Source organism: Carassius gibelio, chromosome B21 (assembly GCF_023724105.1).
Source record: "Carassius gibelio isolate Cgi1373 ecotype wild population from Czech Republic chromosome B21, carGib1.2-hapl.c, whole genome shotgun sequence".
In the NCBI taxonomy this organism is placed as follows: Eukaryota; Metazoa; Chordata; class Actinopteri; order Cypriniformes; family Cyprinidae; genus Carassius; species Carassius gibelio.
The window spans coordinates 23,160,525-23,172,379 of record NC_068416.1 but is presented as its reverse complement, the minus strand read 5'-3'; the positions used below and the strand labels follow the sequence as shown (position 1 = coordinate 23,172,379).

Sequence of the window (11,855 nt, the reverse complement as noted above, 5' to 3'; positions counted from 1 at the left end):
TCAATATTTACAGATGCCACAAAATGCAAGACAGTAGGCTACTGCAAGTTCGATATATCAATGCATTTTATTTAATATGCAACAATATCATTCACAGCTGAGCCCTGGATCCACTAAAGGCCTTGAGGTGTAAATGTTTGAGAGAGCAAAGGACAGTGTTAGGCTGGACAGACAGCCCCAAATGAGGACTGGTATGATTATAGCAATATACTCAGAGAGGCGGGAGTGTAATTGTGAGGTAGGCGCCCAGAGGATCTAGCTCATTCAGCATGTTCTGCCACTTGACATTGCTCCAAACGTTTAGAACGATGACAGCATGGCTGAGAATTGGGGCTGTCAGTCTATCCACAGCTCTCTAGTGACAATACTGCGTCTGGAAGCTTTTTACTTAGTGAATAGATACAACGCATGCTTATGATATAATTTACTTATAATTTCACTCAGAGTTTATCTACCTAGCCATATTCAGTTGCAGCATCACTGCCTGGGGAACAAACAAACAAAAAAGGACAGGAAGAAGAAGAAAAAACTTTTGGTTTGGTAAAGTTGTTAATTATTTTAGTTGTTTTAGCCTCTGCTAAATGAATAAATGTAAATGTTATTTAGTCTGATAAAATAAATAAATACATAAAAAAAAAACACACACACACAGATGAGCCAGAACTGTGTTTATTCTCTGTGGGAGATTAAAATAATATGGATATACATCATCAATAAATTATATTTATTTTAAGTTCCACTAGACTCTCATTAATAGAGTGCAGTGTTTTTAGGCCCTGAAGCCTACTTGGTAATGTGCGATTCGTGAATGAATCGTTCGTTTGAACCGATTCTTTGAAATTCAAAACATTTGCGCTAGCTAGACTGTAAGGGGCAACTTTGCTGTGGAAACGTGTTGAAATAATAAATTACACAACAGTTGACATTTTTATTTACTCGAGTACGTTGGATTTACAGTAATAAATTGTTGTGGTTTTCCCTTTGTAAAAAAAACAATAATAATAAAAAAATAAATATTATAATCCCTTTGTATTCTATAGCCTATTTGTTATCTGTCCTTATTTATTAATTTATTTCGGATATGTTTTATAAAAAGAACATGTTCCAAGTTGATTCCCTTGTTTTTGCTTGTTTTAGAAGCGCTTAATGTTGCTATTTATTATTTGTATTAGTATTAGTATTAGTATTATATCTCATGTTGCCGCTGAAAGACCTATTTTTGGGCTAACTTTTGACAAACGACCCGAAAGAATCAGTGAATCGATAATCGATGAACTGATTCATCAAACCGAAACGGAATGAATCGAATGCCCTGTGTGTGATGCTGGCCGCTGTCTCTCTGCCCGCCTCCAAACACGAAGTCGGCGGTCATGTGCGCCAAAAGCCCTCCAATCTAAATGATGCGAGATCCGAGCGCCGCTCCTCTTCATCTCCTCACTCCTATGAGACTGTTCTCGGCTTTGACGTCATCGTGTGCTCCCTCCGGTTGCTTCGGTAACCAGTCTCCCGCACCCCGCCTCCCCCAGTCCGTACGCTGGTAGGATCGTAATGGTACAGGCAGCATCCTGCAGCACAATGGTGAGCGCGCAGTGATTCAGCATCGCAAACTCAGCCTTTAATCCTTCTCTTTTTGTTTCACCTACATTTTTTTTCTTTATATCTGCTTGATTCGTCCTCACAGAGGTCTTTAAATACGTCGCGTACTGGGATGTTTTGAACAGGACTGAACTGTCACCGGACCGGGATCGTCGGACGGGCAGCTGGCACGGAATGGTAGGTCGGTCTGTGGGAGATGTTGATGCGGGAACCTGAAGGGTGGGGTGATGAATATTGATCGCTATGAAGGTTAATGAAGTCGATGTCTTTGTGGCAAAGGAAAATAAATGATCAGTCACGACAGTCGGTGCGCACGAGAACGAGCTCTAAACGGCAGGATTTCTCCGGTGTTTACCGGATCTGAGCGTGTGAGCGCACATCCATCCATGTTTTCCCTGCATCAACTCGCAGTTCTGCATCATATGTCCTGTTTCCAGTGACGGCAGGCCTTTGTTAGAATATGGACTGATAGAATCTGGAGTCACAGCAATGACGAACAATATATAAGCCTTTTGCATGCTTTATGGGCTATTTTAGTCCAATATAAGGTTCTAATTAAAAAGGCAAAATCTGGGTGATTTTTGCAGTTTAAGAATTTTAATTGTACATTTTAAGAATACTTCTTGCATTTTAGATTTTTTTTTACTTTTCTACACATTAACCAGTTTATCCTGGAATCTGAGATGGGGCATATGGTTATGGTTATGTTTTTTTTTTTTTTGTACCAAACACCAGAAACCAAATATATAAAAATCTTGATGTGCTTTTATTTATAGGCACCTATGATTGAAATATTCATTATTGAATTTAAATATAATGAAACACTAAAACATTTTTGGATATCAGATTTATGTTTGTGGCCCATGATCGATGACAATGTTAGTATTTTTAATGTTAAGATCAAATTGGATTTTTAAGGCCTTTTTTGGTTTCTGGCTTGAGATAAACATCAAGTCAGCATCACAGGATGTGATGTTTTCATGCACTTTAGTGCATCATTTTTTATAAGTCTGCATGGAATAACAGTCTCCAAAGTTATCAAAAGTGGATTCATATATATTCTTAACATGAAATACAATGGCTCTGCATTTATTTTTGCATTATATTACATATACAAAATGACTTGGAAATATTTGTGTAAAATATAGCTTAAAAAATTAACTATAATATATTTATGCAAACTGCCTCAATTAAATCAATTAAAGGTAACCCCTTCTTTTTACTTAGGCTTTTAATGCTTACTTTTTTTTTTGTTGCATTTTTCAAAACTGGTCAACTGACCTGTGCTGAAATGTTACATGACACTTTAACCATGCTTTTCTTTAAATACAATGGCACAATATGTTTTTCAACATCAGTACTCAGTTAAAATGAGCCAATTACTGCTGGGTCTGGCACAGCACAGTACATTACACTGAGGGACGTCCATGGACCAATCATCCATAGCCCCCAAAAAGACCCCATATGGCTAATTAGCCTGTTCCATAGTGTCTGTATATTGTTAAATCACATAACACTGGGTGCCTTGATTAGATTCAGCCCACGGTTTAGTGTCAGAGGTTGTTGTGATCATCTGACTTCTCATATTCTCCAGGTGTGCTCACATTTTAATTAGGATTAAAAGAGTAATTTTTATGAATGAAAAAGTGAAGCCTCGGTTCAGCAAACAATCCCTCTCTGCAAACTGACCTCTGACCCCTAAAATAAAAAATTGCATGTTTCTAAATGCCATATATATAAACTCTGTGGGATTGCAAAGTCATAATTTTAGTCCCTGCTGTACAGCCAAAGAATAGTCCCACTTAATATTTAATGTTTTGAAGCCAGTAGTCTGTTCTGTCTCTGACTGATTGTGGTTAGGATCAGTGGACCCTAGTTAAGCCATCTGAGTGTGCTAATGTTTCTATTGCAGGCCCACATTGTGAAACTAAATTCAACATGTTACAGGCCAAAGTCACTTGTAATGAGTTTGTAGATGATGTCTGTGCAAAACAGCGAACAGAGTGTTACTGGAATGGTATCAACATTACCAATCTGCTGTTATCGCCACTTTTATAATGTCAGTGTTTGAAAGATTCAGTGAAGTTCTTGACTCATGCATGCCATGCGCGGGCGAGTTTTCAGAGATCTTTCTTAAGGTCATTGCTTTGTAAGAGTCGAATGTCTTTTGAAATGTGGTGATTTGATAAAAGAAGAGCGTTTGATCAAAGCAGAGCATTTGATAAAAGAAGTTATTTTGGAAAATCACAAAATCAAAAAGGCTTAAATGGCCAGTTCACCCTAAAAGGAAAAATTTGGGCTTTCCTAATGTTATTCTAAACCAGTATGCCTTTCTTTTATCCATGAAAATAAGATTGTTCACGGTCCTATGAATGTAAATGGGGACCATGAGCTGTCAAACTCTATAAAAAGCATAAAACCTTGCACTATATTCCAACTCTTTTGAAGCGATGGTAAAGCTTTCTTTGAGAAACAGGCTTAAATTAAGTCATAGTTCCCTGACAATTTAGTTTGACAGCCGGGATCACCATTCATTGTATCTAAAAGAGCACATACAATTGATATAATGCTATAAATAAATATTATTTTTTTTAGTTTCACAGAAGAAAAAGAAAGTCATGTTCACTAAATGATGACAGAATTTTAATTTAGTAGGTGAACTATCCCTTTAAGACAGCTGATGATGACTGTAAATCAGTATTAATATACAAAACAAACACCTCATTTCATAAAATATTATAATGTTTCTGCTGTTTTATGACTATTTAGTAAGTTTTACAGTTTTTAAACCCTAACACTTCTTTTCCTTGTACATTTTCCATCATGATTCCCATTGCCAGTGATTCTGGGTCTTACAAGATCAGCATTCTGAATTAATCATCCATGAAATCTTAAGACTCATTGTAGGCATGTGTCCAGGCGTATGACTGATGATGTCATTTGCTGGTGGCCATGTGGGTTGACAGGATGCTCATTATTAATGTAATTATGCGAGAGGAGAGGCGTGGCTTTACAGAGCTCCACCTGCTCCTCTTCTGAGTGACTACAGGTCTTTAGCACTCGCTTTCTGTTTATTTCATCACTATATTTTATTAAATACTGTAAAAGCAGATGTTGTTTAATAATAACCAAACCACAAGATCTGTAGCAACTGAATATCAGGTTTTTTAGTCTGAACTCCCACAAGCTTCCAGTGAGCTGTGAAGAGATTTACCGCCACATTTGTTTTTGTTTTTTTTATGCATCGTGAAATAATTTTTATCATCAGCGCTGTGGTATTCAATGAAATTTCAGCCTCAAGGAGAATGTTTCCTGTGCAAAGCGATGGTTTTAAGATACAAACCACAGAGGCTGCTGGAATTGATTCTGGAATCACAGCAGCCCGTGGCGAGAGAAACGCTATGAATTTATCGATAGCTTTTCACTTTTATGTTTGACCTCCTTCCATCACTTCAAAGAGAAAGTTAATCAGGACTTTTAGCATCACAGGTTAGCTTTATAAATTTGGGGAAAAGTATATGTTTGAAATTGCATTAATTAGAAATGATCTGTTTTTAAAACAAGACATATAAACTATCATCGTATTTATTGGCAGATATTGCTTTAAGTATCATTTCAGTATGATGTCTTGTGCATCCTGCACAACAATGATTAATCTTCATATTATATCTATGTTACGTCTCCTTCATATTTGATGAGCTTTTGATCATGAGAGCTCTTCAGTTGACAGATGGTGCAGTTATTGGCTTACAGTTTGTTTATATAATTACTTTCAGCTGATCATTGGGATTTGAGAGCTCATCTTATGTAACTGATCATTTCTCAGTAAATGTAAATCCAGCGGCACCAACAACACACTTCTACTAAGAGTCAGTTGCCTTCTCTAGGCTGTCGCTGTGTGTTAGTGTTCATTTGTATTTTCTAGTTATTGTTTTCTAGTGATACCTGGTATTTGATATACCAAAGCTATGTCTTATTACGATGCCTGTGACCTTTTTTGTGATCTAGTGATTCCAGATTCATAAGACATTGTTTCTTTGGCTGAATGCAAATGAAGATATTTTGCAGAATGTCCAAGCGGTTCCTTCCAATATGACAAAAGTGGATTCCAGTGCAACTAACATTGCATTAATAACATACATTTCTTCATTTCATATATTCCTGGGAATTGAACCAATGACATGCCGTTGCTGGCTTAATGTCGAATTCACAGTCCGAAATGGACAAAAAGCACCATAAAGAGGTAAATTAGGCCATTAGATATTGATTTGCCAGGCTTGAGTATGTACAAGAATAAATAATGATTGAAATTAATTTTTTGGGGGGGTAAGGTATTCTGTTAAATACAGTAAACCAGTATAGCATGGAGCTAGCAATGCCAAACGGTCATGAGTTTGCTTCCCAGGGAAAACTGATTAAATGTATACCTTGAATCCAGTGTAATTTGCTTTTGATGAAAGCATCTGCCAAGCCAGTCTTGACTATACAGTGTCAAATGAACATGTTGATTAATATCTCTGATCCATTGTTTTGTCAGAAAAATTAATCTGCACAGGCATTAGTGTAAATGTCACAAATTCACTTTAAATAAGTAGATTTTCACTTAATTGCTTTAATTAGGTGTGTGACTATAGGTGTTTGTGTGTGTGTGAGTGTATTCATTTTTCTCCCTCAGAGAAAGTGTAAGTCATCATGCACATGTTTAGAGAGAGGTCTGATTAAACCCGGGAATACTACAGCTGTCAGCAGAGGATTTATCTGATAGTATTAATGTGGACAGGAATTGTGGGTGGGATGTCAAACCACTGGAACATCTGCACTCGCTATTTCTGTATACTTTAAACTCTATCCCTCAGATTCTACCTAGTTTTACCAAATGAAATGATGCTATTGTTGATGTCCAGGTAATTCAAAATAAGAAAGAACTGCATTCAAATACTTTATAAATCTGTATTTTTAAGGAAGATTCAAAGACCTTTACTCAGTTCCTAGTAAATGAATCCTGCTGAATGTGTACTGCAGATGCCATATTTTTTTTTTTTTCACATTTAAACGGAAGTGACTCTTAGCTGTTCAAAACATTCAGTGAGAGTACAGAAGAGCTGTCTGTGAATCCTCTTCTTATCTCTATATTGGTTTGTATGATTGCCAAGTGATTTAAAATGTATTGATGGTACATTATAGGTTCTTCAGATGAGTGTATTGGGAGCAAAGCACTCCTAGGTTCTTTAAAGCAAGACAGTGCAAGGTGGAATAGCTGTGGATTCGAGATAGCAAGCATGAGGCACAGAACGGAAGAGAGAGGAATGTTAGGGAGCACTGGACTTTAGTTCAGGGAAAATAAAAAAAAGAGCCAGAGCTTGAGAAGAGTGGGTTGGCCCCTGCCGTCCGGTATGATTTGGTCTCATGCTGATCAGGGAGGATAAGGCAATGAATGAACAAGAGAGTTTACTGCCTGCGAAAAACGGAAGACTCCGCATGCTGCCCTAACCTCACCATGATAGCTAGCCAGTTAGCTAAATAGATAGATAGACAGATAGATAGATAGATAGATGGATGGATAGATATGGATGGATGGATGGATAGATTGAAGTATTTTGAAGTGAGTCCAGTGGCCAGGTCCGTTGATCAGACTGCAGGAATTTGAATAATTTAGATGTTTTTGCTGTGCCTTATAGTAGCAGAGCGTGTTATGCAAGAGACAACTTTAATTGCCTCAGCACACTAATGAGATGTTATTATCGCCGAGCTTTGTTTGTGTTCTTCTAAGTAGTCATCCAAACAAGTGTTTGGACAAATGTCATTTTCCCCAGGATAACCCCCTGTCCTGCTCACTGCTTTTCTTTCACTTTTGTGTGTGTGTTTATTACAGGCACTTAGAAGTGTGTGTCGCTGTGTTTGTAGTTCTATGTGTGTTTATGTCTATGTGATCAGGAGAAATAGAGCATGCATGTTTGCTGTGTCATCTGACGGACAGGAAGTTACACAAAGGAAGGAGAGTTGAAATGTTTTACACTTAGTTCTAAATGATCTGCTTTACAGTTGCCATTCTAAGTATTTCACTGATGTAACTGCAGGCCATTCACTTCCACTCCGCTCTGAGCTGTAAGGTTCGGTTGTGTGTGCTTCATTAGTGCTTGGTTGAATGCATATGTTGCTGCAGAGCTTACTTGACAGGATTTCAGGCTCCCCACAGCATCATCGACAGAGAGAGAGATGGAGAGAGAGAACAGGAGAGGTTGAGGAGAAAGAGAGAAGAAAGAAAGACGTGAAATTTGGGACTAGCGCGGAACTACTGACAAATTTAAGTTATTCTTGTAAGCAGACTCAAGGTTTGCCTCTGGTGCACAGCAAAAAAGGACAGACTAAAAGCAAACACACACACACACTCACACACACCTATGTGACTGAGAGTCATAGCAAAATATCAGAGTTAGCAAACACTGAATCAGTGTTTGGAGCGATTTAGTGAAACAGTTTAAACTGATTCTTAGAAATGAATTTAGCTTTAAACTGCCGTTATTCTGACTTTGTGAACAGAAACATGAGTTATTTGCAACGTGCCAAACACGGGTAATTTAAAATAGATTCAGGACACAAAATGCCGGCTAAAACAGGTCCCTCTCTTTTGCTCTCATTCTGTGCACTCGCTCAGACTAAAAGCAGGACAGAGAAACTAAAGATGACCTTAACTTTAGACTGAGAGGATAGATAGATAGATAGATAGATAGATAGATAGATAGACAGACAGACAGACAGACAGACAGACAGACAGACAGATAGACAGACAGACAGACAGATAGATAGATGATATCTGCCTTAGCTTGCTGCTATGCCCCATGACGATAACGAACACTCATGATTGGCTGTGTGGGTTGTGGCCTTCAGGGATTCCACGCTGTGATTGGCCGAGTCCAGAGAGACCATGCTGTTGCCACAGAAAAGAGGATTTGATATTAACAGAACAGTGAGTGACATTTGCTTTGAACAATCAAGGCATCTGCCATTGTGAGCTCAGTCGTTCAGCCCGTTTTCTTCTATTGTTTTTAGGATGAAGATCGTACAGCGTGACGAGCGACTGACAAGATAATAAGAATCACAGTCATAGCGGTGGAGAACATTGCTATTGACATCTTGAGTGTTTCGGCTGTTGCTAAGAGACCCGTTGAGTCACTGCAGATAGTTTGGGAACATGATGAATGCTGAGAATAGGAGACACATCCTGACTGACTGGTTGTAGGCGGTGTTTGTTATTTACTCCTCCCACCCAATGGAGGAAAGTCACGGACACCTGTCAGAAAGTTTGATGTGTCAATTGTTTTGTGGTTTCTAACGCATTAGCACTCAATGAACTCCATAACTAGAGTACCTTTTAAGGCATCATAGCTAACAAGTGAATGGTATCTTATGTTGCCTTCTAAGATATGAAGCTCCCAATGCAGGTTTGGGAGGAGCCCACTCATCCTGTCCTGTCAATCACTGCTATGACCGTATATAAGCAGCAGTCTTAACTCCACCCCCACCCCTTCTCCTCCTCTAAATGAATTTATTTTCCCTCCACACCTGAGGGGGGTGAATGTGCAGGCGAATTCGTGAAACCTATATTTGGCCAGATTGCAACATAGCATCCGTTGTGAAATAAAGCAATCCCAGAATCCCCTGTGACAACCTGAATGAGAAAAAAAGCATTAATATACTCATTCATCAGTACTGAAAAGTATGAATTGGTAATAAAATGAACTATTTTACATACACAGACACACACAGACAGACAGATTAGCATCAGTTAGCAGGCTGTCTCAAAAGGTAGCTTCTCGAAGTCAGCATGGACCTGAAAGGGCTTTTGGTTAATGAAAGAATCAAGCACTTAAACTCAAAAGCTACTTTGTCTCTACAAGTGCTTTATAAATAATGGGGTTACTGGATCTCCATTTCTTTTATCTGTAAAGTGGAAAACGCATTGTGATGTACATAAACCCTAACATAATATTATAGAGTACATAAAAAGCAAATTTGCTTTTCTTTTGTGCTGTTAACTTCCATTACGCTTCCCTGACATGAATGCAAATGACCCACAGGATCAGAGAGGAAGAGAATTTCCTGTTCCTGACCTAGTGAGCAACTGAGCATGCTCTTTTCTTCCCTGTGGCATAAAGATTAATTTGTCCATCCAGTATCTGGACATACTCAATTCAATAATATTAAAAGCTCCTTTGTCTTTTTGTCCTATTCACTTATTTAATTTATATGAATATTTGTTTATTTCTCTATCCTAGATAAAGATGCAGTGGGACATTACGGCGATAGCCTGTGTACGGTCCACCCCCACTGTTTATGAGATATCAATCTAAAATGTAATTGCAGGTCGGAAAGGCTTAAGGATTCAAACCTAATAGATAGATCACATTATTCCCTATCAATCTGCACTGAAGCCACCTGTGTTCCAAAAATGGGAATAAATGACATAACAAGCTGTTGTTCTTTTAATGAAATTTGCTTTATTAAATCTATTATTATAATCTGATCACACCAGGCGGTCTAATGATCCACCCCACACAAAGACGTGTTGTCAGATTAATTTTGAAACCCCAGCTCAGAATCCCAGTCCTAATCCAGATTGAGCCAGTGGATTATTTTGCAAGGATTTTGGCAGCACAAGGTAGTCTAATCGTTGGAATGGAATGGAAACATACTCCTAGATTTGACCTCTCAGATTCGTCAGTCATTGTTGCTGGTTGGCATGGATTGTTATCCATATTTGGAAGCTGCTATACAATATTGATGTTATCCAGCTGGTGGTGTATTTACAGACAGGACAGCAGTCAGATGTTGTTTCTACTTGACAGGGAGAAAAATTACGCTTACCCATAAACACACTCATGCTTTTATAACATTATTTCATAAATTGTTTTGCACAGACCACGTAGGTTAAATATCTTTAGTTTATTTAGGGTATTTTATTGCCAGATTTGGTGTAGAAACAATTTGTTCTCAGAAATTGCTTGTCAATTTTACAATTAGTTACAAAAAGTAAAACATAGTGAACTAAATGTGGGAGACTGAAATAATATTTTATTTTAAAACATACTCCTATAATCTTTTAAAGTATATGTTTGTTCCAGAACCTAGAGAGCTACCTTGCTGCCTACATAGGCAACTGCCTTCTAAGTCAACATCCTAACTGAAATCAAACTTAAAAGTAACTGATTTGGAACCCTTAAAAGAAACTACATAGCATACATAAATCACCTCGTAGCAGATTTATACAGGTGGAGCTGGGGAAGGAGGAGGGTTTCAGTGAGCTCATTGGCTACCAATACAGGAGAGAACCAATTAGCTGTGCCATGTAGGGCTGCACGATATTGGGAAAAAATGACATTCGCAATATTTTATTTTTCTGCGATATATATTTAGATATGAAATCTAATCAATTTTTTATTACAAACAAAAATGGGGTGAGCACACTTACATTCTCATTTTAAATGATTTAAACATCGGCACCAATTGTCAATTGATTAATATGCGCGAGGGAGAGAGAGTTCGTGTTGTTTGAAGACTGTCTCTCTTTCTCTCTCTCTCTCTCACGCGCGCGCTCTCTCTCTCTCTGCCCTGTCTAAATTTTCACTCTATGATGGTTAAGCTGTGCAATTAATCTGCAAATCACATTCGTCAAGGGCCGGGGAGCAGCTGGCCCGTACAGTTAATGAATAACGGATCAACTACAACAACCTACATCGCACATCCTGCGATGTGACTATCGTGGATTCGTACATCGCGATATCGATGCTTAAACGACAAATCGTGCAGCCCTAGTGCCATGTGATGATGTCATTAGGACAGATTAAGTTAGACCTATTGGACTGCGCCATCTAGAGTTTCATGCCAGAACTCTGTATTAATAATGCTACAAAGATTCATGTTCTAAATAAATCCTGTTCTTCCGAACAATTTCCTGAAATATTATATAATGGGTTTGCACAAAAATGTTAAGGAGCACAGCCGTTTTAAGCAATGATTATAAGAAATAAATGTTTTTTGATCAGCAAATCAGCATATTAGATTGATTTCTGAAGAATCATGTGCCACTAAAGACTAGAGTAATGATGCTGAAAATTCAGCTTTGCCATCACAGCAATAAATTACATTTGTAATAAAATAAATTGTAATAATATTTACAGTCACACTACTCCTGCATTCCTCGCTATACGCAAAAGCTTCAAGAAAATGGAGTAGCAGGAATATTCAGTTGAGTAGTGAAC

General features: G+C 38.0%; 1 protein-coding gene across 11 annotated transcripts in view; it reads left to right on the top strand.

The window, feature by feature from the left end:
• Positions 1 to 1,453: 1,453 nt before the first annotated feature.
• The window catches only part of LOC127986165 (mitogen-activated protein kinase 10), a 63,332-nt gene continuing 52,930 nt past the window's right edge, over positions 1,454 to 11,855 (top strand). For 9 of the 11 annotated variants that reach the window (XM_052588405.1, XM_052588407.1, XM_052588404.1 and 6 more), the window contains exon 1: positions 1,517 to 1,773. In XM_052588405.1, the coding sequence (XP_052444365.1) occupies positions 1,771 to 1,773 (3 nt within the window). In that variant the 5' untranslated portion in view covers positions 1,517 to 1,770. Of the gene's footprint in view, positions 1,774 to 11,855 lie in introns of all 11 variants that reach the window. The other 2 variants (XM_052588406.1, XM_052588408.1) reach the window with 2 other exon arrangements.